The sequence below is a fragment of the Apis laboriosa genome, unplaced genomic scaffold, assembly GCF_014066325.1.
Source record: "Apis laboriosa isolate Shangri-la unplaced genomic scaffold, ASM1406632v1 scaffold47_cov149, whole genome shotgun sequence".
Lineage (NCBI taxonomy): Eukaryota > Metazoa > Arthropoda > Insecta > Hymenoptera > Apidae > Apis > Apis laboriosa.
Genome location: NW_025223437.1, coordinates 408,585 through 430,268, shown reverse-complemented (window position 1 = coordinate 430,268; position 21,684 = coordinate 408,585). Strand labels below are relative to the sequence as shown.

At 31.7% G+C, this 21,684-nt stretch overlaps 1 protein-coding gene across 6 annotated transcripts in view; it reads right to left on the bottom strand.

Annotated features, from left to right (window-relative positions):
- Positions 1 to 21,684, bottom strand: part of LOC122716678 (BAI1-associated protein 3) — a 119,908-nt gene that overhangs the window by 4,162 nt on the left and 94,062 nt on the right. For 2 of the 6 annotated variants that reach the window (XM_043939987.1, XM_043939986.1), the window contains exons 5-25: positions 18,968 to 19,135; positions 17,995 to 18,061; positions 15,959 to 16,148; positions 13,594 to 13,740; positions 13,316 to 13,360; positions 12,393 to 12,555; positions 11,808 to 12,011; positions 11,042 to 11,200; positions 10,771 to 10,940; positions 9,808 to 9,915; positions 9,580 to 9,729; positions 9,015 to 9,066; positions 8,111 to 8,152; positions 4,248 to 4,390; positions 3,769 to 3,985; positions 3,586 to 3,660; positions 3,217 to 3,330; positions 2,756 to 2,971; positions 2,236 to 2,451; positions 1,823 to 2,017; positions 1,499 to 1,743 (exon numbers count right to left, since the gene is read on the bottom strand). In XM_043939987.1, coding sequence (XP_043795922.1) covers positions 1,499 to 1,743; positions 1,823 to 2,017; positions 2,236 to 2,451; positions 2,756 to 2,971; positions 3,217 to 3,330; positions 3,586 to 3,660; positions 3,769 to 3,985; positions 4,248 to 4,390; positions 8,111 to 8,152; positions 9,015 to 9,066; positions 9,580 to 9,729; positions 9,808 to 9,915; positions 10,771 to 10,940; positions 11,042 to 11,200; positions 11,808 to 12,011; positions 12,393 to 12,555; positions 13,316 to 13,360; positions 13,594 to 13,740; positions 15,959 to 16,148; positions 17,995 to 18,061; positions 18,968 to 19,135 — 3,086 coding nt within the window. The remainder of the gene's footprint in view (positions 1 to 1,498; positions 1,744 to 1,822; positions 2,018 to 2,235; positions 2,452 to 2,755; positions 2,972 to 3,216; positions 3,331 to 3,585; positions 3,661 to 3,768; positions 3,986 to 4,247; positions 4,391 to 8,110; positions 8,153 to 9,014; positions 9,067 to 9,579; positions 9,730 to 9,807; positions 9,916 to 10,770; positions 10,941 to 11,041; positions 11,201 to 11,807; positions 12,012 to 12,392; positions 12,556 to 13,315; positions 13,361 to 13,593; positions 13,741 to 15,958; positions 16,149 to 17,994; positions 18,062 to 18,967; positions 19,136 to 21,684) is intronic. The other 4 variants (XM_043939990.1, XM_043939988.1, XM_043939992.1 and 1 more) reach the window with 4 other exon arrangements.

Genomic DNA, 21,684 nt, shown 5'->3' with positions numbered 1-21,684 from the left:
TTTTTCGTTAATTATTTATTAACGATTAATACGTCATACTTCATAATAGATGAATGATGCCATATCAAAAATCGATTAATTATTAATTTTCTATTAAAAATTTATGCACTTTTAAGCATGCATCTTAAAGATAGAACTTCAGACAAGTTTCTTTAATTAATTTTAATGTGAACATTTTTTTCGTTAATTATTTATTAACAATTAATACGTCATACTTCATAATAGATGAATGATGCCATATCAAAAATCGATTAATTATTAATTTTCTATTAAAAATTTATGCACTTTTAAGCATGCATCTTAAAGATAGAACTTCAGACAAGTTTCTTTAATTAATTTTAATGTGAAATTTTTTTTCGTTAATTATTTATTAACAATTAATGTATCATACTTTATAATAGATAAAAGTCGTCTTGTTTAAAATCAATTAATTATTATTATTCTACAAAAAATTTGTGCACTTTTAGATTTGTATTTTGAAGCTAGAAGTTCAGACAAGTTTCTCTTACCAATTTTAATATAAACTTCTTTTTCATTAATTATTTATTAACAATTTTTTTAAGGAATATCTTAGTCGCGAATTCTCATCCCATACTTGAACAACAAACAATCAATTTATTCATATAAATAACAATAAAATTATGAATATAAATTATATGTAAATGTAGGGGAAGAATCAATGTTTAAGATTATACATTCATATTTAAAAATAAATCTCATAGAAATAGTAAATTAATGAAAAACATATTGCGATATATCAACTGCATCGATATGATGAATTAATTTTTAATAAATAATTAATTAAAAAGAATTTCTTATTAAAATTTATATGAAAAACTTGTTTGGAGTCCTAACTTTAAGATATAAATTTAAAAGTTTAGAAATTTTCAGCAGAAAATTAATAATTAATTAATTTTCTTTCTACCGCCATATTTTTTCTCTGTCCTTCTCCCACACTGTTGCTCTCCTTTGTGAGTACGAATACCTCCTTGTATATCCTGCTATGCTAGTAACTAATCGAAGCTTCCAGTGTCCAAACGCGAGATGGCGCCACGTGTACCTAAATTTTTCTCGTGAACAAAATGTACTTTTTATTTCTATATGTTATTAAATTCTATATGTATTTTTATATTTTTAAATTATAAATGCAGCGACATAAAAAATAAATATAAAACAAATAAATATATATATGAAATTTTAATATATATATATGAAATTTTTTATATACAACTTTCTTTAGATTATATTCTCCTGTTTGTAAAATTGTAAAGTTTAAAATATAATGATGTTTTAAAAATCTGGGAAAAATGTTGAGTACCTTTTATTCTTCTGATACAAAATTAATATAATTAATAAATTCAGATAAAAATTTAAAAAATTTTAATTTTGTAGGAGAATATAATCTGAGAAATGAAATGAAATTTTTCTATTTTTAAAAATAAAAGTTTTCAAAACATAGAATATATTTTTAATTCTATGTAATAATGAAAATACTTACAATTCAAAACATTCGTCGAACATAGGATTTAAAGTTTTCTTTTTCACGTTAGTGTGTTGCTCAGCACAGTGTTCAAAGATTCTTCGTGGCAACAATTCAATTATCACGAAAGGATCACTGTAACCATTTGGATCTAGCGGTATCACGTCTCTGGCATTTATAACTTCTACGCATAGAGAATCGTGATTTAAATATGCTCTCACTGTTAGAACGCCATATTCAGAGGATACGGTGTTTAGTTGGTCCTGAAATGAATTTTAATTTTTATAATATAATTAAAAATATATTTCTAAAAAGAAAGGAAAAATTATATTTTATATTAACCTGAAGTCGTTGTCGATAAAATCGGTCAATTAAAAACGTTGTATCCATTTTGTGATATTGAAGACGTTCTTCAACATTCAAGAAACTTTGACAATGTAGTACTTCATATGACAAACCTTTTTCATCTTCGTGAAAGAATTTCACTAATAAATCAAGAGCTTCGTGAAGTCTTTCGTAAAACATCGCTGGTTTATCCTGTATAAAAATTTTTCAATAAATTAAATTATCAAAATCAATTCTTATAAAAATTTTTCATAAATTAAATTATCAATATCAATTCTTTTTTTATCTATTAATAAATACTAAAAAATAATCTTTTAAAAAAATATATTACAGATATTAATATATTCTTATATCTATAAATATTCATAAAAATAAATAATTTTTATTTATAGAATTAAAGTTCCATTTACTCCCGCATTTCCATCCATTTGATTGCTCAATTCGGCCAGCACCACTTCCCAGATGTCTTGAAGGACTCGATTGAAATTTACCGACAGCAGAGCCGAGTTTAGCACTACCAAGTGCATGTCTAAATATTCGAGCAATGGTGCAATAGCCTCCGAAGTGGGTAAACTGTCTGGTGACCAAGCCAGATGAAACATTGCTTTCTTCAATGGTGGTCTCATCTGCGAATTAACACAATCAATTATATCAAATTGTTTTTTACATTCATGACAAATCATATAAGAAATTAAATAAATGATTTTTTTTTGCTTAAGATATTCTTTCATAATTAAGTATAAATTGTTAATTAAATTTTATAAATCACAAGCTGTTTATCAATATATATACATACATGAAAATTTTTTTTTAAATAAATTAAAACTTCACAATCAATCAATTAATTGTCTTATTTCCTTATAATTCGATTTAAGATTTGTTTCCTATTGTAATGATTTTTATAAGCCATTTTTGGACAACGACGCAGACCTTCGTCCCAATTCTTGAAACGATTTGATTTATGAACAGCAACATTTGTCCTGGCGTCTGCTCCAAAGGTGACGTCAAAGCAGTTCTCCATTGCATCCGTGCAGAATCGCCTGCCTGACATTCCAAGGCTGTCAAAAGCTTTTCGACGAGCAACTCCTCGCCTAATTTCAGCAACCATCTTCGAACATATTCAAGTCCGTTGATAGCCACGCACATCTGCAAAATTGTTTCATTTTATTTTAAATTATTCAATGATCCAACCACCATCGATGAAAATTCTGCTATTTATAACAAATTAAGACTATTATTTTGCATTTCTAATTGTGTTAAATCAAGTGCAACAATTAAGCATGTTTGAAATACTTGTCTTATTTATATTAGTGATGAAGTATCGTTTGATATCGCTATCACTAATTTTTGCAAAGCAGTGTCGTGTTATACTAAAGCGAAGCGGTCTCTACCTCAACGATTACCTCGTCTGTTGTCTTATATGGCGTCTGGTCTTCGTAGTAACCGCTTTCTGCTAATTTTTGATGAATGATCTCTGCGTAATATGCTGCTGAACTGCATATCGCCTGTAAAAATTAGGAAAAATTAATAAATCACGAATATTTTTGAAAACAGACTTTTAGATTCTTAATTAATTTTATAAAATTCATTATTTCTTAAACAAATTTTTTTATTTCATGAATATTTTTTAAAAAAAAATTCAATGTAAAATTGGCAATTTTTCTTAACTATCTTCTTGAGATTAATACTCTTAAAGATTCTGGTGAATAAGTAATTTTTTAATCCAATATATTTTTGAGAACGCAAATATTATTACTTACGTCGACAACTTTTAAAACCAAATTGTACGATCCAGGAAGATCCGGCCATGCCAACTTTTTCCAAAATTCTTTGATCTACGGACATACCAAGGTATAAATTTAAAATCACGAATTTTTCATTTCAAGAAGATTATTAAATCGCACGATAGTTAATTCGAACATTTGATTTTTTTCTTAATATACCTGATAGAAGCATGCTGTAACATCAATGGCAGAGGTACCGTGTTTCACGATATAGTCACCGGTACAGATCCGATCGAGCTCGGCCGATTTCCTTACGCGTTGAATCGCCTTCAATTTAGCCAGATCCAACCATTTGTCGACAGCTGGTCTGAACCACTCGTAATATTTGCAAATCGCCAAAGTTTTATGGTCGGATTGCGGCAGGTTCTCCTTCATGCTAAAAATATTATTATTCTCTTTAAACGCAGTACTTTCTCACTCGCGACTTTCAATAAGAAATAGACGTTTCGAGTAAAAATATAACAGTAACTTTCTAACCTCAAAGCGAAAAATTCTCGATTTCAAATATTTAAGATTTACTTCTTATATTTAATGCTCCAATTCTTCAAATTGCTAACCACTTTTCAAATTTCTCAAATGTAGTTTTTTCCATGATAATTTTTCGTAATAAGGAAATTGAAAGTAATATCGATAGTTACGTGACGAAGTCCTGCAGAGCCAAGTATAACTCGAACATCGGCGTTCCAATTTCCGCTCCAGGTGGTAGCACGTACTCTTCGTCCGCGTTTTGATGAAGTTGAAGACAAGCTGTCGTCACCCTTGCTCCAAGCTCGTTTTGCATCTATCGAATACATTTCTTCCGATGAAACCGAAGGACGACGGATAATCGTCTGATACTACTTGTGCTTTGGAAGTATTTTTACATTTCCACCATTTTTTACTTTGTACGCAAGCTTATTACGCATCATTTTTCATCGGTGAAATTAATGATTTTTTTGAAAAGAAATAACTTTATTTTTATTGATGTTAAAATAAAGGAGACTAGTTCTTCTTTAAGAAGCTTAGCGAATGCGAATTTTTTTATTATTGCCGGGATGCTCGCGAAAAATGAAATCGTCTGAAAAAGTAAGGTACATATTTCTAACTTAGAATGTGACGTTAGTAAACGGTCTGTATTACGATAACGAAGACAAAGTGGGAATAACTGTCTAAGCTTGAGAGCTTAGCTGTCATGCCACTCGTTTAGGATAAGCACGTTCCTCAATTTTTCACCTACTTTTCTTTCGTCATCTGTATTCCAAATTTTTTGATCTGCCTTCAAATGGAAACGAAAATTACAATGAAATTATAATATAATCTACATATGGAATTATTGGCAAATCTCTCCATAAAATATTTTACATCCAAAGTGAAGTTAATTTATAAAGTTAAGAAACTTTTTCTAACATCCAAATTCTTAGCATAATATCGTTCATTAGATTAAATTTTTCTACATAAATGTCTGAAATTTTAGAATGGATAGAATGGTTCTTAAAATTATCCTTTTAATTTTAAATTTTAAATATTCTTAAAATAAATTTTTATTAATAGAATTAAATATTAAACGATAAATAATAGAACAATTGACACATGGTTACATGATAGATCCAAAAAGTAACGAATTTAAGCAAAAAAAAAAAAAAAGAGAGAGTTATAGAATTTCCCTTGGGATTGGCAAAAAAAGGGAGATTGTATCGAAACGAATAATACGTTTTGGAAACTTGCGTAAAAAATGGTGGATACCCTACAGAGAGAAAGGTTAATCGAGGCCTTGATAGGGACGTTTAAGTGGCTGTATGCGGAAAGCACATCGCTGGAGGTGCAGAAAAAAAGAGATATTGATTCGGGAGTTTGATATCCTGTGGCTATGAATAATGCCATTTTTTTTTTAAATTTTTTTGGAAATGCACGAGGAAAATATATTTAATGGACAATAGTACGTGTAGTTTTTATTTACTTTCTTTTTTAATAATTTAATTAATATTTAAAAAATTAAAATGTGTTCCTAGATATTAATAATGGAGATATTAAAATAAGAATTGTTTGACATAGAAATTTCGTACTGTAAAAATATGAATAATTTATTCTCCACGTTGACATTTTTTAATTGAAATGTAAGCGAGGAAAATACTTTATTGAGATGGAAATAGAAATTCATTAACGAAAAATACGTATCTTTAACATTTTCGACAAATTAAAATTTTCCAATAGAAACTTTCATCCCAATAAATTGAATTCCAAGTCTGAAATTTAATTCCAATGAAATTCAAGAATGCACATGCTTCAAATATACATGTAGTGCACAAAGGTGAAAACAAGTCACAGAATATCAGCCCGAAATTTCATCATTTAAAATTCTCTAGGTAGTTAAATTACTAAAGTCAATTCTATCTGCTCAATAACGCAAGAACGATAATGTTCATTTAGCGCATGCAATCGATGTAGTATAGTGAGTCAGTCAACGAGTAAATTAAAAAAAAGAGCAGAAAAAAATATTTTTATCATCAAAGATTATTATCAATATAATTCTCTTTTAGAACAGGAAATGATACAAATTATATCTAAAAAATAATTTGTTTCTAATTTATCATTCCTGTTTAAATAATTACCATTCATACGTTTCTTTGCAAAATGATTGCATCCTCAAATGGAGACATCTAATGGCAATTGTATGTATAACTTTTTAAAAGTTATTGGAGATAACTTATTTATCGACTGAGCTAAGTAGTACATACGTATATCATTTGTGCAGTGTCCAATTAAATTACGCGAAAAATCCATGCGAAGTGTGTGATATGTGAATCATGCAACTAAATAAAGTTGTTCTATAAAAAAGATAAACACATGTGCACCCCAGGATGAAGATAAAAGAGCTGGCAATGGAAAGCAACGTGATACTTTACAGAATGGCCTTTCGCATATCCGACGTCCCGTGAAAGATATGATGAAAAATTACACGCTTTTACATCGCGTTTAAGCGCCGATGGAAGCGGTAACGATTCGCTCGGACAGCTTTTCATTCACCCACTTCCTTTTCCTTCGTGAAACCATTGAAATTGGTTTGTATTGTGATTTTTGATAAATGTATCTTTTTACATCTCTTCTCGATATTTTATTTTATATTTTCATCTCTATATCTTTTTTTTTCTTTTCTGTTCATTATGTTCCTTTACAATTATTGTAGAAACCGAGAGAGAAAACTTTTTACCTAACCTGATATTTTTCTTCGATTAATATATTATTTTCCCATTTCGTTGTAAGAACGTTTTCTTCGATGATATATAAATTCTTCTTTATCATTTTTTTTTAATTTTATCAATATTACGTTCTCCAAAGTACATTTAATAATTTACTTCGATCAATGAATATTATTCGGATATCGATACTGTTTGTTTATAAAAGATTATTATTTATGTTATTCGTATTGTATAATATATTATACGTGTTTATTTGTATAAATATCGATGATGTATTTAATTACGAATGAATGTATTTCAATATACATGATCAAATGAAATAATATCGAGTTGTAATGAATAATCCGTTACAAAGGAAGTTTATTAATAATTAAATTACGAAGGTAATTTCGCACAACCTTTGAATGGCAAACATTCCTTTATACATTATATATGAATAAAGAAGCTGACATACAAAATATCTAATTGTAAAGATTCAATCGTAATAATTATCGTTTAATTAATAATTATATTCGATTCGATCCCTTATCCATCGGCGCTTTTCTAAAAATGCCAAAGTATTACACTTACGGATATCAAAAGCTTGGTTGAAAAGCTACAAACAGTGTAAACGGTAGATTGTCGACTGTTAATTAATTAAATCTGTAGATCGTTATTTTCTTGAGCTGTTTTTAAGTCAAAAAAAAAAAGAAAAAAAAAAACAAAATTTTTCATTCTTAAAAAAATCATTTTTTCCCCTTTTGTGAAATGTTTCTCGTGTGAGCAATAAAAATTATACTACTAACTCTCGATATTATCAAACGCAAAAAAGAAGAGAATTTGATCAAATGATCAAGCATCATTGGTGAAAAAAAAAAAAAAAAACTATATACTAAATACTCGACTACTTAAACAAAGAATAGATATCCCCTATCTTTCAAATCCGTCGAAAAACTTCAACTTCATATAATTCCAAATTTTAACTAATTCACAACTCGAAAGGAGCCAGTATTTACAAGTAATCATTAAGAACGATATTGAAAAGAACTACCAGCTAATCAACCGCCTTTTATTTTATTCGCGTACGTTGTAAGAAAATGTTCAAATATTTTCTCTTAATGATCAATAATTAATCGATTATCTCCAAAATCTCGATCTAATTTCCTAATCTCAATTCATTTCACATTTGTTTTTCAGTTTTGGGAGAAACGTACGCGAACAAAGGCAAGCGTTCTCGATACGACGAGTTGAACGTATCACATATACAAGGAGATCGAAGAAAGAATAGAATAGAATAGAGAAGAGAACAGGGTATTTAACAGTTCGTGGTGGCGATGAAAAAGTACCTCGGATGTGTTCTCCATGTGTTTCGCCACGTGTTCCGCCAGCTACGGACAAACATCTCGTGTACAGTAAGATCGCGATGACCTGACGGACATTTCAAACTCGTCCCCGATCCATAATCGTCCAAATTCCTCGTTCAACCTGGCCTTCAGGTCACTGCGATTCGCTTATCTATAGGGTGTCCCTGATTGTTCATAGATTTCTTTCTTTCCCTCCTTATATATATATATATATTTCTTTGCGAATTTTCGAAGATTCTTCCAATAAAACTGTTTTTTCAAAAAAATTTATTCGTATCGAAAAATCTTATTCGTTAATTATTCCCTGGAACACCCTATATATAAAGAGTAAAATGTTTCTGTATTTATTTCGATGCAAGGACGTCGACCGAATTCACAGAAATTTCGATATCGAGTTGTAAGAAGATCAATAATCGATCTTCATTCTTATTTTATTCTTGAAAAAAGTGACGACGTGTCTTCACATCATGATTTTCGATGATTTTAATTATCAATTTAATATAATTATTTTTTTCTTCACGGAGAATTGTTAATAAAGATTTGTTTGTTTCTCTTTTTTTTTTAATGGAACAATCAAATTTGTCTTTTTTTTTTTTTTTTTTGAAATCTTTGATTTTCATCGATGATTTGATAAAAAACACGATCGACGTCTTGATTAAAGCATAAAGCCAAACATAGCACATCCAGCTTCACGAAACAGTAAAATAAAATATATAGTCGTGTGTCATAATGATTGTGTGCTTTGATTCTGCATCGTCGCGATCTATCAAGTGAAAATATTTCATATAGTATATGTATATAAATACATATACGTATTTTCTTTTTCTCGTTCGTCTTTTAAATTGTCAAAGATGATCGTTCACTTTTTCACGTTTGGATTGCTTACCAGTTTGTCCAATTGTTTATACACCGCCGAGAAATATGGCACGCCATTCGTGCTGGAAAACAAGATTTTATCTATTGTTTGTAAATTAACATATATGATATTTTCCTGGTGACAAACAAATCTATATATATATAGATTAAAATTTCAATGTTTCACGAAAGGATAAAAGAAATTAAAAAATTGTAATTCAATATATAATTAATTGATTAAATGAATTTAATTTTTCAAATTTATCAAAATTTGATCTCTTATCTTTTAATTTATCTCTTATCTTAATCTCTTATCTTCAATTTTATCTCTTATCTTAAATATTCCACGAATCAAAATCATAAAGTCTCAAAACTCGACAAACTTTCAAAATTTTCTCAATAATTGAAAAGATGTACAAAAAAAAAAAAAAAAATTAAGAACGAAAACATTTTACTTAATCGTCTCCTCTCCTCCACTTTGGTCAAAACTCAAATTTACGAAGAACCGTTTCACAGTTTGGTTTGGCAAACGAGACCAAGTTTCGTAAACTTTAGATTCCAATTTCTCAGAGTTGGGGAAATTTTCAAAGGTTTACCTTTCAAACAGGCTGTTATAATAAGTGAGTCCTTGTTCCAGGTCCACCAGTAAAGCGGTTACCAAGTTGGTGAAGTCCTGCAGGACTTTATCTGCATCCTGATCGGGTTCCTTGTCGTAACACATTGTTTGCTGCCTCGTGTCCTCGTACCTGAACGTCCTTTGTGTAAATATATATCGGTCGAAGGGGGATGGAAATGAAATGGAAAAAGTTTGATCGACCACTGACCATTCGAGGGTTCCCTTTCTTAAGGCGGTTATTATTTCTCCTCGAATTTCCTTGTTGAACGGGCAACACGCTCGGAAAGCTTTCATGTTCGACAACAGACCTAAACATCTAATAATAAAATAATAATAAATATATATATCTAAATAATATATATATATATATAAATATATATATAAAATAATAATAAAAATAAAATAATCAAATAAAAAATATATATTTACAAAAAAATATTTTGAATTATTATTTGTATTATCCTTGATAAGCGGTTAATAATTTACTTTCAATTATTTATTTAACAAAGATTCAAAGAGTTTTGCACTACATTTTTGTCTTTAAGAAGAAAGACGAACAGTCCCTTCTCTTAATATTTTATCCAGGTATTTTGTACTACTTTTTAAAGTCTTTTTTTTATTTTCAACAACATCTAAACAAACAAAAGAAATCATTATTTCTTCAATCTTACTGAGAACTCCTCTCATCACTATTGATATTGCGTGTAACAGAAAATCTTGTCTTTTAAAGTGCTTTCATCTCGATACGATTATTCGTTCCTGAGATATTTGAAACGAACTCTGGATTCCACAATTCCTATTCTATATTCGTTCTTTTCTCTCGTTCACCTCCTCCACGATCTGAGTCATCTTTTTTCCCCCCACTATTACTATTAATATGAAAAAAAAAAATAAATTACGACGCGTTTTGGAGTTCATCATTCGACGAATTTTTGTTTCGCAAGTTTAAAAGTTTCGAGAGCTAATTCAACTTTCAGAAGCCGTTGCAAAGGGCACGGCTCTCTACTATCTTCTCTAATGAAAAATTTCTGAAAGAATTTTGAGATTAATTCCAAATTTTTCAAAATTTGAAATTATATATAATCGTAGATCTCTGTAATGTCTCTGTAAGAAAACATTTGGATGGAATTCTGCCTATTCTTTTCTTACCAGTCAGAGAGACGTAACGTACCTGAGTAGATAATCCAACTTGGAGATCGAAGGTCGATGCAATGGGGGGAATAGGACTCGATGCTGTCGAACTTTCTTCAACGTGACCTCGAGGAATTCGTTGAAAGAATCCGCGAGACACTGCTCCTCGTCTCGAGACAGAGTGTCCGTGTGCCACACGTTGTCCAATTCCTGGAAACGAGATATACTTACTTATCGAGGGGAGGGGAGGGGAGGGGGATAGGAAGATCGATCGCGCAAGAATAAGAGGAATTCGAAGAAGTAGTTGAAACCTGAAGAAGACGATGAAGTGTCTTCGGGTCGCACGCTGATTGCCTGGACGTAGCCACCCATCTGACTAACGCTTGTTGCAGTTCCGTGACGTCACCTTGGACGGCGTGTTGATGAAGAATCGTTAGTGCCGTTTGTGGCAATTCTCCAGTGAAATCTTCCTAAATGACGCGACAACAAGCGCATCGTTACGCGAAATAAAGATAGATTGCATTAAAGAAAAAGGAAAGGAGAGAATTTAATTTGAATTACGCCCCCGCGTTTAATATTAAAAATATATATTAAATATCGTCATTAAAATGAAATAAAGTTAAAAAAGAAATACATAGAGTTTCTTCTCTCTTAATTGAAAAAATTTAATCCTTTTTGGTATATAAAAAAAAAAAAAAAAAAAAAAAAAATATTCCACTTTTTACTTTTACAAACTGTATATAAGTTGAACAATAAAACTGTTAATATGATAGTTTAATTTATTTTTTTACTTTTGCACATTTTATATATAACGACCTTGTTTTTGTTATGCATTTTATAAAAATTATGGAAATTCTCGTTTCCACTTTGTTGAAAAAATTACTAAAAAATTACAAATTACTTAATTTGTTGAGAAATTAAAGAAATTGTTCGAAAGGGAGGGGGAAATGATAACGAAGATGATGGCATAAAAAAAACGAAAAATTGAAGGGAGAATGGATTTATCCGTTGTTGATCTTCATTTAAAAATTTGTTTGCACGCGTACGTTTACATAAAATATTTCCAGAGTAGCGTACCCCTTGTTTGTTCATCTCGTGATTGAGAAAGACGGTGTAAAGTCTCTCCTGTTGTCTGAGCTCGCCCCAATTGTCTTCCTCGGACGTCCCTCTGTCCTCCCTTGTCGATAACCACAGTTTTAATCTAATTCTACCTTGAATAGTGCTTCGTTGCGTTCTGGCTTCTAATTTGTACCATCGATCCAATCCGGTGCTTGGAATATCCTGTCAACCAAAAGATCCCCTGTTTCTCTCTCTCTCTCTCTCTCTCTCTCTCTCTCTCTGTCTTGTTTACCTTGCGTTGAAGCATAAAAAAAAAAAAAAAATAAGAAAAAAGAAAAATGAAACCGCAACTTTAAAATTAACGCACAATAAAATTTAACGATCGATAAAGTTGCGATAAAGTGACATTAAATACGTCTTTATTAAAATTTCATCGACGATAGAAAGTTAATATTTTTTTTTTTTTTTTTTTTAGAATAGGTTATGTTTAGAAAATTCAATCGATTAGTAAGCAATTATATTGAAAATGAATACAATCGGTCAGATCGAACCAACCATTAAAAATATTTCTTCCCTCGTTCCCGATGGAAATATGATAAATACCTGAAGAGGAATATTCACGCAACCGAGAAAGTCGTCCTGGCCCCCGGATCTCGCGCTCTGCGCGATCTGCTTGAAGAATCTTCCGAGTCCTTTCACGCCCCGTACCTCGTTCAATTTGCTCACCGCGTCGAACACCGAGGACTCGTCGTCATGGTCCCTGAAACTATGTCTGTCAGGGCGACACAAACACTTGCGACACAGGGAAGAGACACAGACTTGCATCGTAACATTCCAAGGAGATCATTGACAACGTAATCGAACGAGTAACGAGTTGTCGATCAATTATTCAATTATTGACACGCGAACAATAATAACAATAATAAAACGAAGGAAAAGAAGAAGAAGAAGAAGAAGAAGAAGAATGGAATTAAAAGGAAGAAAAAATTGGATCACATTCTCTGCAAAATCATTTAAATCGAGTTCAAGAATCTGTTTCGAAACTTTCGATCGTGAAGTCGATTAATTCATAAATTGTATGAATAGGTATATGAACTGAAAAATTAAATAAGAGAGAGATCTCCTTGAGTAAATAATTTTCGGAAAAACGCGACTTGATACCGATTGACTTTTATAAACTCTTCTTACATCTTCATAATTCTACTATCCTGTGATTCTACATTTCGTTGAATCGCTAATATTATCACGCGGTAAAAGAAAAGTAGGAATATAAACTAAAAATAGTCAAAAAAAAAAAAAAAAAAAAAGAAGAAAAAAATTCCGCTCAAACGCCAATTTCCGACCAATCACCGAAAAAAATTCCAAATCGATATGGAATATCGAGGGGAAAAAAAGTGGAAAGAAAGAAAGAAAAAAAGAAAAAAAAAAAAATTTCACTCATCGCATCATTCACAGACATAACCATCAAAATCCACACCATCGAGCAAGATTGGCGAACTGGCAGCTCGATAAACGACACCACTCACCATATGTCCAGGTGCAGGATGTCCGTATTGATGTCATCGATGTCGCTGAAAAATGAAGAAGAGAGGGGAAAAAAAAGAAAAAAAAAAGAGAGAAAAACATATATATATATATATATATATATATATTAAACTTGTATCTCTTTCAACGCAACGACGAGATTTCGCGTAACGCGTTTTTGATCGTTTCTCCCCCCTCAATTGACGGAGGCAAGAAAGGAAGGAACGAAGGAAGGAAGGAAGGAAAAGAAATTCCCCAGGGAGACGTTGAAAGTGCTTACAAACGAAATTTCTCGTTCCATCGTGGGCTGAGCGTGTGCGGCTTGACGGTGGTCGCGCGTATGAACTTGGCTGGCACGGCTCCGCTCAACGACTCCCGATGCTCGCGCCTGTTCGTGTGCTCTTTGCGCTTGAACGACAATCTGAAACTGTTTTTCAACGGTTACGATAATATCCGCCTATTTCTCCTTTCTTTTTTTTCTTTCTTTCCCCCTTAAGATTCTTGCGCAACCAGCATGAACGTTTATAAATATTTAATTATAAATAATATAATATAATAATAAGTAATAATAATAAGATGTAAGATAATAATAACATACGATAATAATACGGTAGAATGAAAAGTTAATTAAGAGTCGTGGAGGGAAATGATCAGAAATAATTATTTTATGTAACCTTCGAATAATGTCGCACTTCCGTTCTTCCGATGGATACAAGTATCGATTTAATAACGTAACGTTTACAAGTAGTACGGCCTAATCTAAGGTCGGACACTGTGAAACGACACGGTGACGCGGATTATTATTATTTCTCAAAAAAATTGTTTAAAAATTCAGAAACGCATGGACTCCCTCTTTTCATTCGCATTATTTTATATAACCTTCGAGTAATGTATTTCCAATGGATACAAGTATCGATTTGTATTAATAACGTGACGAGAGTTTACAAGTAGTACGGCCTAATCTAAGGTCGGACACTGTGAAACGATACGGTGACGCGGATAGACGGTTTATTATTATTTCTCAAAAAAATTGTTTAAAGATTCAGAAACGCATGGACTCCCTCTCTTCATTCGCATTATTTTATATAACCTTCGAGTAATGTATTTCCAATGGATACAAGTATCGATTTGTATTAATAACGTGACGAGAGTTTACAAGTAGTACGGCCTAATCTAAGATCGGACACTGTGAAACGACACGGTGACGCGGATAGACGGATTATTATTATGTCTCAAAAAAATTGTTTAAAGATTCAGAAACGCGCGGAATTCGATATGAATCACTTCCTCTCTTCAAACTATTCGCGAATTATTCAATTATGATATAACGTAGCAAGTTGGAAAATGTATTATTCAAAGTACGGGGGATACGTTCAATTTCCAATCTCCATCTAAAATCACCAAATATTACAACCCATAGGGTAATAATAGATTATATCTTTCAACTATAACGATAACCGGGAGCGCTACGATATTCCATTAAAACTATTCCCATACCCGAAACATTGCAATTCGACCGAATTAACCCCGATATTCATCTTCAAACAAACTTCAATTCCCTTAATCTCCCCGCGATTAGATCCAACCGACTATTATAATTTAACACAAGTGTTAAAAATATTTGTTTCTCTCACAATTTCTTCGCTCGTTTCCTCGCCATCTTCTCCACGTTCGGCATTCTTCTTCGATCGAAATATCTCGAAGGAAGGAAAAAAAATAAATAAAAGAAATACGAAGCACCGAGAATTTAACAGCTCGAGAGGAGAGGAGACACAACAGCCGCTGCGAATGCTCGATTCTTAATGCCGCTCGCGCGGCCTTATTCCGAAACCGTCGCACAGAAACCGTGGACAGAAGTTGTCGCATCCGGTTACGGTGCTTTGTTGCTATGCGATGCATTGTGGGTATGTCAAGATCGAGTAGGGCAAAGCGTGTCCTTTTTCCGATTTTTGAGTCGGATTAATCGTTTCTGAGCTTCTATCGCTTACATACATGTTGGGGAGATATATAATGTAATATGGTTTTCTTCGTTGGTGGAAAAACTTTTAAAGAGAGTTTTTTAAGGAAAAAGAATTTCCAGTTTCGAAGCGAATCGTTTTTAGACTTTAGGACTTTTATAAGGTATGTCTGACGTAGTAAAGATTCTTTTCGTGGAATATATTATCTGTATTATCTAGAAAAAAAAAAAAAAAGAAAAAGAAAATGAATTCAATCAAGACACAATTTTCTACTTCAACTTTTGAGTCTCAGCTTTATCCAAAGACTCAACCAACTCGCGAGGAAAAGATCTAATTTTTGCACGGGTATCTCTGCTATCAAAACACACTGAACGTTCGAATTACGGAACTACAGTTTATTCAATTGTTCGTTACATGTGGCTCGACGAGAAAATACATGGAACGCAATTTCCAGTTAAATACTGAGAGAAAAAAAAACACCTATTATAATAACTCCTATATAAGGGAATCCATATTTTCAATTTCTCCAATAAATATAGGAATACGCATATTACATATAACGATCATACATCGATCATTTTCCAATAAATATGATCGACAAGAAAAATCAAAGAAGAAAAATCTATTAGATCCGTGCGGGATCTCGATCGTTTCTTCGATTTTTACACGAAATTCGATGCCACTTACCTGTGATGCTTTCGCAATTTCTCGTGATGCGAATTCTCGGTTTCACCACCGTCGGAAAGGGCTCGGGTCGCCTGTCTGGGGGACGCGGGGGGCGTATGGGGCGAGTGCGCCGTTAAATTCGTCTGCGGACTCAACGGTGCACCGGTATTACCCGGTTGGATTCCCAGCATACAGTAAGGGTCGCTGAATCCTGCAGGAAGGAAATATATATATATATACATGTATATGGAATCTCGTTCGTGGTAATTCCACCTTGACAAACACTCCGCTTAACGACTTCCGTAATTAGAAAGTCGTTGTGAATTTTACCAGGGAGGGGTGTATAACACGTGATTCAAAAAAAGAAAAAAAAAAAGAAAAAAATTGTAAAATTGTAACTCAACACTTTTTTAAACCGCACAACGAAAAAAAAGGAAAATTTATCCTATGGAAGAATTTTCTCCGCGCGTAAAAGTGTAATTTGAGTGGAGGAAAAAATTTGAAAATTAGAAATAAAAATTTCTAATTCTGAAAATTAGAAATTTCCAAAGAATCAAATTGAGGACGATAAAATAAATATGCGCAGTGATTATTTTGTTATTCGATAAAATATAAACGAAAAACAGTTGGAGTATGAAAGAGGTATTTAATTTTTTTCGATTTATATCGATATCGATCGATTCGTGGATGATAGATTTAAATTAGAAAATCGTTGTGAACTTCATCAGAGGGAGGAGGTGTGTAATACGCGATTTAAAAAAGGAAAAGAAATTGTAACTCAACACTTTTTTAAACCGTACGACGAAAAAAAAAAAAGGAAAATTTATCCTATAGAAGAATTTTCTCCGCGCGTAAAAGTGTAATTTGAGTGGAGGAAAAAATCTGATAATTCTGAAAATTAGAAATTTCCAAAGAATCAAATTGACGACGATAAAATAAATATGCGCAGCGATTATTTTGTTATTCGATAAAATATAAACGAAAAACAGTTGGAGTATGAAAGAGGTATTTAATTTTTTTCGATTTATATCGATATCGATCGATTCGTGGACGATAGATTTAAATTAGAAAATCGTTGTGAACTTCATCAGAGGAAGGAAGTGTGTAACACTCGTTATAAAAAAGAAATTGTAACTCAACACTTTTTTAAACCGTACGANAAAAAAAAAAAAAAATTGTAACTTAACACTTTTTTAAACGGCACAACGAAAAAAAAGGAAAATTTATCCTATAGAAAAATTTTCTATTATAATTATATAATTCGCGCGTAAAAGTGTAATTTGAGTGGAGGAAGAAACGTGATAATTCTGAAAATTTCAAATTCAGAAATTTCCAAAGAATCAAATTGACGATAAAATAAATATGCGCAGCGATTATTTTGTTATTCGATAAAAATATAAAATATAAACGAAAAACAGTTGGAGTATGAAAGAGGTATTTAATTTTTTTCGATATATATCGATATCGATCGATTCGTGAACGGTAGATTTAAATTAGAAAATCGTTGTGAACTTCATCAGAGGGAGGAAGTGTGTAACACTCGTTACAAAAAAGAAATTGTAACTCAACACTTTTTTAAACCGTACGACGAAAAAAAAAAAGAAGAAAGAAAATTTATTCTACAAGAATTTTCTCCACGCGTAAAAGTGTAATTTGATTGGAGGAAGAAACGTGATAATTCTGAAAATTAGAAATTTCCAAAGTCGACGACGATAATGCTGCGCAACGATTATTTATTTAACAAAACAGTGGAGTATAAAAGAGGGGTTTAATTTTTTTAATAGATTTAAAGAATAAACTGTCTTCCCGAATGACGTTTAACCCGTCATCCGAGCCAAGTGTTTGAAATATTGGGAAAGAAATATTTGATCGAGAAAGACGCATCGATTTTCGTTCGCTTGAAATTTTGTTGAAATCTTGATGGATTATGCATGCGCGTTCAAATTCAAATGGAAAATTCATTCGTGTTTTCGGCGGGGACTCGTTAAATTAAATTTGTACGTGCCTCGTTACATGACGTTGCATAATTAAACGTAAAACGTGAAATAAATTCTCACCGTTCGCGTCTTTCGCTTCGAGCCCCTCTGCCTCGACCACCACTACGCTCAGGACGACTATCGGAGGCTGAAAATTATATAAAAATCATTATTTATATAAAAATCCCCTATTAGATCGATCTTTGTCCCTGTAATTCTTAATTAAAAAAAAATCTCTTATCGATCCTCTGATAAATCATTTATTTTTCCTTTCTTACGTTATTCACACGATATTATTTTCGCGTTTACGAGAATAATATGACGAATGCAAATTTCTTTAGTTCTTGATTTTTTAACGGGAAACGAATTATTTCCCGGATATACAGCGCAATCGGATACTTCTGTCTTTCTCCGATATTTTAATCATGGGATCGTTTGTTCCGTGAGAGGAGAAAGAGGACAGATTCGACGAAGCTTGCCTATATTATTATTTAATATAAGATAAGAAGCGAAACACAATAATCGCGGTATTTCTAATTAATTATTTGCTTCGGCTGGCTCGAATGCCAGGATCTCGTTTCAAGAATGAGATCTTTTTTTTTTGCCAAGATTTTTATTCTTCACTCGTCCCATAATAATACAACTGATCGTCCTACCCTTTGTCTCCGGATAATTCTTTACCTTTTCGCTACAATAGCTTGCGTCACGATTTTATCCCCTTTTATTTTTTCGAGTAAATATCTCGTATCGAGAACGATTTCTTTTACTTCCACTCCCTTCCGTGATTCAAATTATTATTATTGATTAATTATTTGTTCCAACTATTTTATATATATATATATATACACCAAATTTTATATCGTTTAAATTAACACTTTCGCAAAATGGAATTAGAAAAATTATAAATTATATTAAGCTACACTGTTTCATTTTAAATTTATCTCTATAATCATTTCGACAAGAGAAATTCGAAAAAAAAAAAAATAAACGAGCAAATATTTTTTTTATAATATTAATATGTTATAGTAGATATTAATAGAAAAAAAGAGCAAACCTTCTCTTCAGAGGCGATGTTCAAGTATCGTCGATGTTGATCCTGCGGAACTCCAAAAGCCTCTTGGGCATACCTATAAAGATCCTCTTTGTAGTGAGCGTATTGTCCGGTGCTCGCTCCCACAGTGTTCGCCACCGTGTACAGGACCTCTATGTACAACTGTTCCAGCTGAAAAACAATGTTTTTAAACGATCATTCCAATCCACCAAATCTTGTCCCCTTCGGTTCGTTTCGCCATCGACGAATGCGTTTCGAATGCGTTTTCTCGTTGTCAATTTTTCACCAGAGAATCATCCACCAAAGAAACTTTGAAACGAGAGATTCCCCCTTTGTCCTTTGCTAATGAAAATATGTCGAAGCATTAACATGAAACAAGGGTGGTCTCCTTTTTTTTTTTTTCTCTTTTTATGTTTCTTTGTGACGTTGTTTCACGAGACACGAAAAAAAAAAAAAAAGAAAAGAGTTAAAAAGAGTACTTGGAAATTTATTATTCAAGGGAGAGGAAACGTAAAGTCTGATGTTTTCGAGATTTTAAAAAAAGTTTGTTTTTCTCGTAATGAGGATTTTTTTTTTATTATCGACTTTGTTCCTTTATATATTGTTTTTTTTTTTTTTTTTTTTTTTTTTGTAGAAATTAGGTTAGAAATTTTTCTAAAAGCCGTGTGACAATGTGAAACAGCGGCGAGTAGAGTAAGATGATCGCTCGTCAGACGTGAAGTGCAATACAGTAGACTCCCATATAACGCGTGTTATAAGAATTCTTGTGAAATAAAGTCTAACTCTAATCGATAGAAAATATCATAAAAATAATTTCTCATTATTTTATATTAATCGGTATAAGTTATTAAAAGAAATGAATAAAATTGATCTTTAGATAGCATCGAGTGAGAATCAAAATGGTGTAATTTTGATATTTACAGAAAAATGGAAGCTCTTCTTTTATTAAATACAGTGATGGGGAAAATTTAATAATTGAAATTACTCCGATAATTTATCGTTCGAAACTTCGAATTTTATAACAGCTACTATAATAAATCTTATTCGATCTTATTTTAATAAATAACGCGAAGTAATTTCATTCGAAATTTTTAACTAATATTTTAAATTAATTCTGCTTCCAACATATAACGCGCATCTAATCTAAAGCAACACGTTTGAAATAACGTATGCCAATTTTTAACTTCTACGTTTCATCAAATAGTACAATCTTTCCTGATCTTTCTGTTATTTGTACGCGAAGAATCGCAACGTGCGTAGTATAGGGGAGTCTGCTGTACAGTAATGTAATCAATCGTTGGGCGGACAAGTAGAACGAGTAAAGCGAGTGGTACTTTAAACAAGTGGTATTGGCACATTACCACTCGGACAAGTGGAATAACCGTGAAAATTCTCAGGATCTCGTCTCGGGAGGATCTTACTGTTACGTTCAAATTATTACAGGCAATTTTTCAAATAATAATAATAATAATAATAATAATAATAATAAAAATAATAATAATCCTTCCATACAAGATTCAAAGAATCTTTGATGTATTATCCATGGATAAATTTCATTCTCCATTTATATCTCGTTTAAATTGCCTTCGTCGTTTTGACGGAAGAAAGAAGGGTGTAACGTGATTTCAGTGGAAATAATAATTCGCGAAATGAAGGAGGGAAGGGTGGGGAAGGAGGAAAAAAAAAAAAGAAAGAAGAAAGAGAGATCTCTATCGTCGTCACAGAGAGTCTAGTGATAGAAAGAAGATTCGAACGATTTCATTGAATTCTTCCCAGAACATCATTATTCTTTCCTTAGTGGACTCTTTTTTACTCGCTCATTTCTCATCCGGACAAACGGTCGTTCTTTTTTTTTTTTACGAGCAATCTCTTTTTACGAGATTGTGAAATCGTGCACAAATAATTATTTCTCCTTAAAATTTTTCACCAATTTTATACATTATTTCGGACACTTTTTTTTTATCGTTACTTTATCGAGGAATAATTTGTAACAAATTTAAAACAAATTTAAAGCAAATTTGCAACAAATTTAAAATTTTTAAGAGCGGATATAGCGTTGTAATTGGGGTGTGTTAACGATTATATGGGGAGAGCACTTTGATCGTTGAAATTTATTATTTCGAGTATTGGTATTATGTAGTATGATTGGAAAGAGAGAGAGGAAAAAAAAACTTAATTTTACGCGTTATTAAATCGAACGAAAATATTTCGTTTCGTAAATTGATCGTAAAATTCGAGCTTTCAAATGCGTGAAATTAAATGCGAACCTTTGGAGAATTAATACGAACAGCTTCGATTTTTTTCAAAATATTCACGAGTGAAATTTTATTAATTACTATCAAATTTTAATCAAACGTTATTTATATTTGCTCCAGGCGAACTCTACAAATATGAACTAACCTGCGATTTGTACAATATAATATCATATTTGAATCTCAAATATGAATAAAACGAATCTGTCTGAAAGGAAAACAATATTCTTCAAGGCAACTTTTCAAAATAAATTTTACGAATTTTAATACGATATTTAATTAAATCGAATTCGAATTATAATATTTCAATATCAGTTACATATATATATATATATACACATACATACACCGAATTAATATCTCATTATTTCATTCGAAATAAATTTTACTCATCAACGATTATACAGACGAACAATATACCATCCCATCGATACCTCCACATTGCATATAAGCTTTAACATCCATATT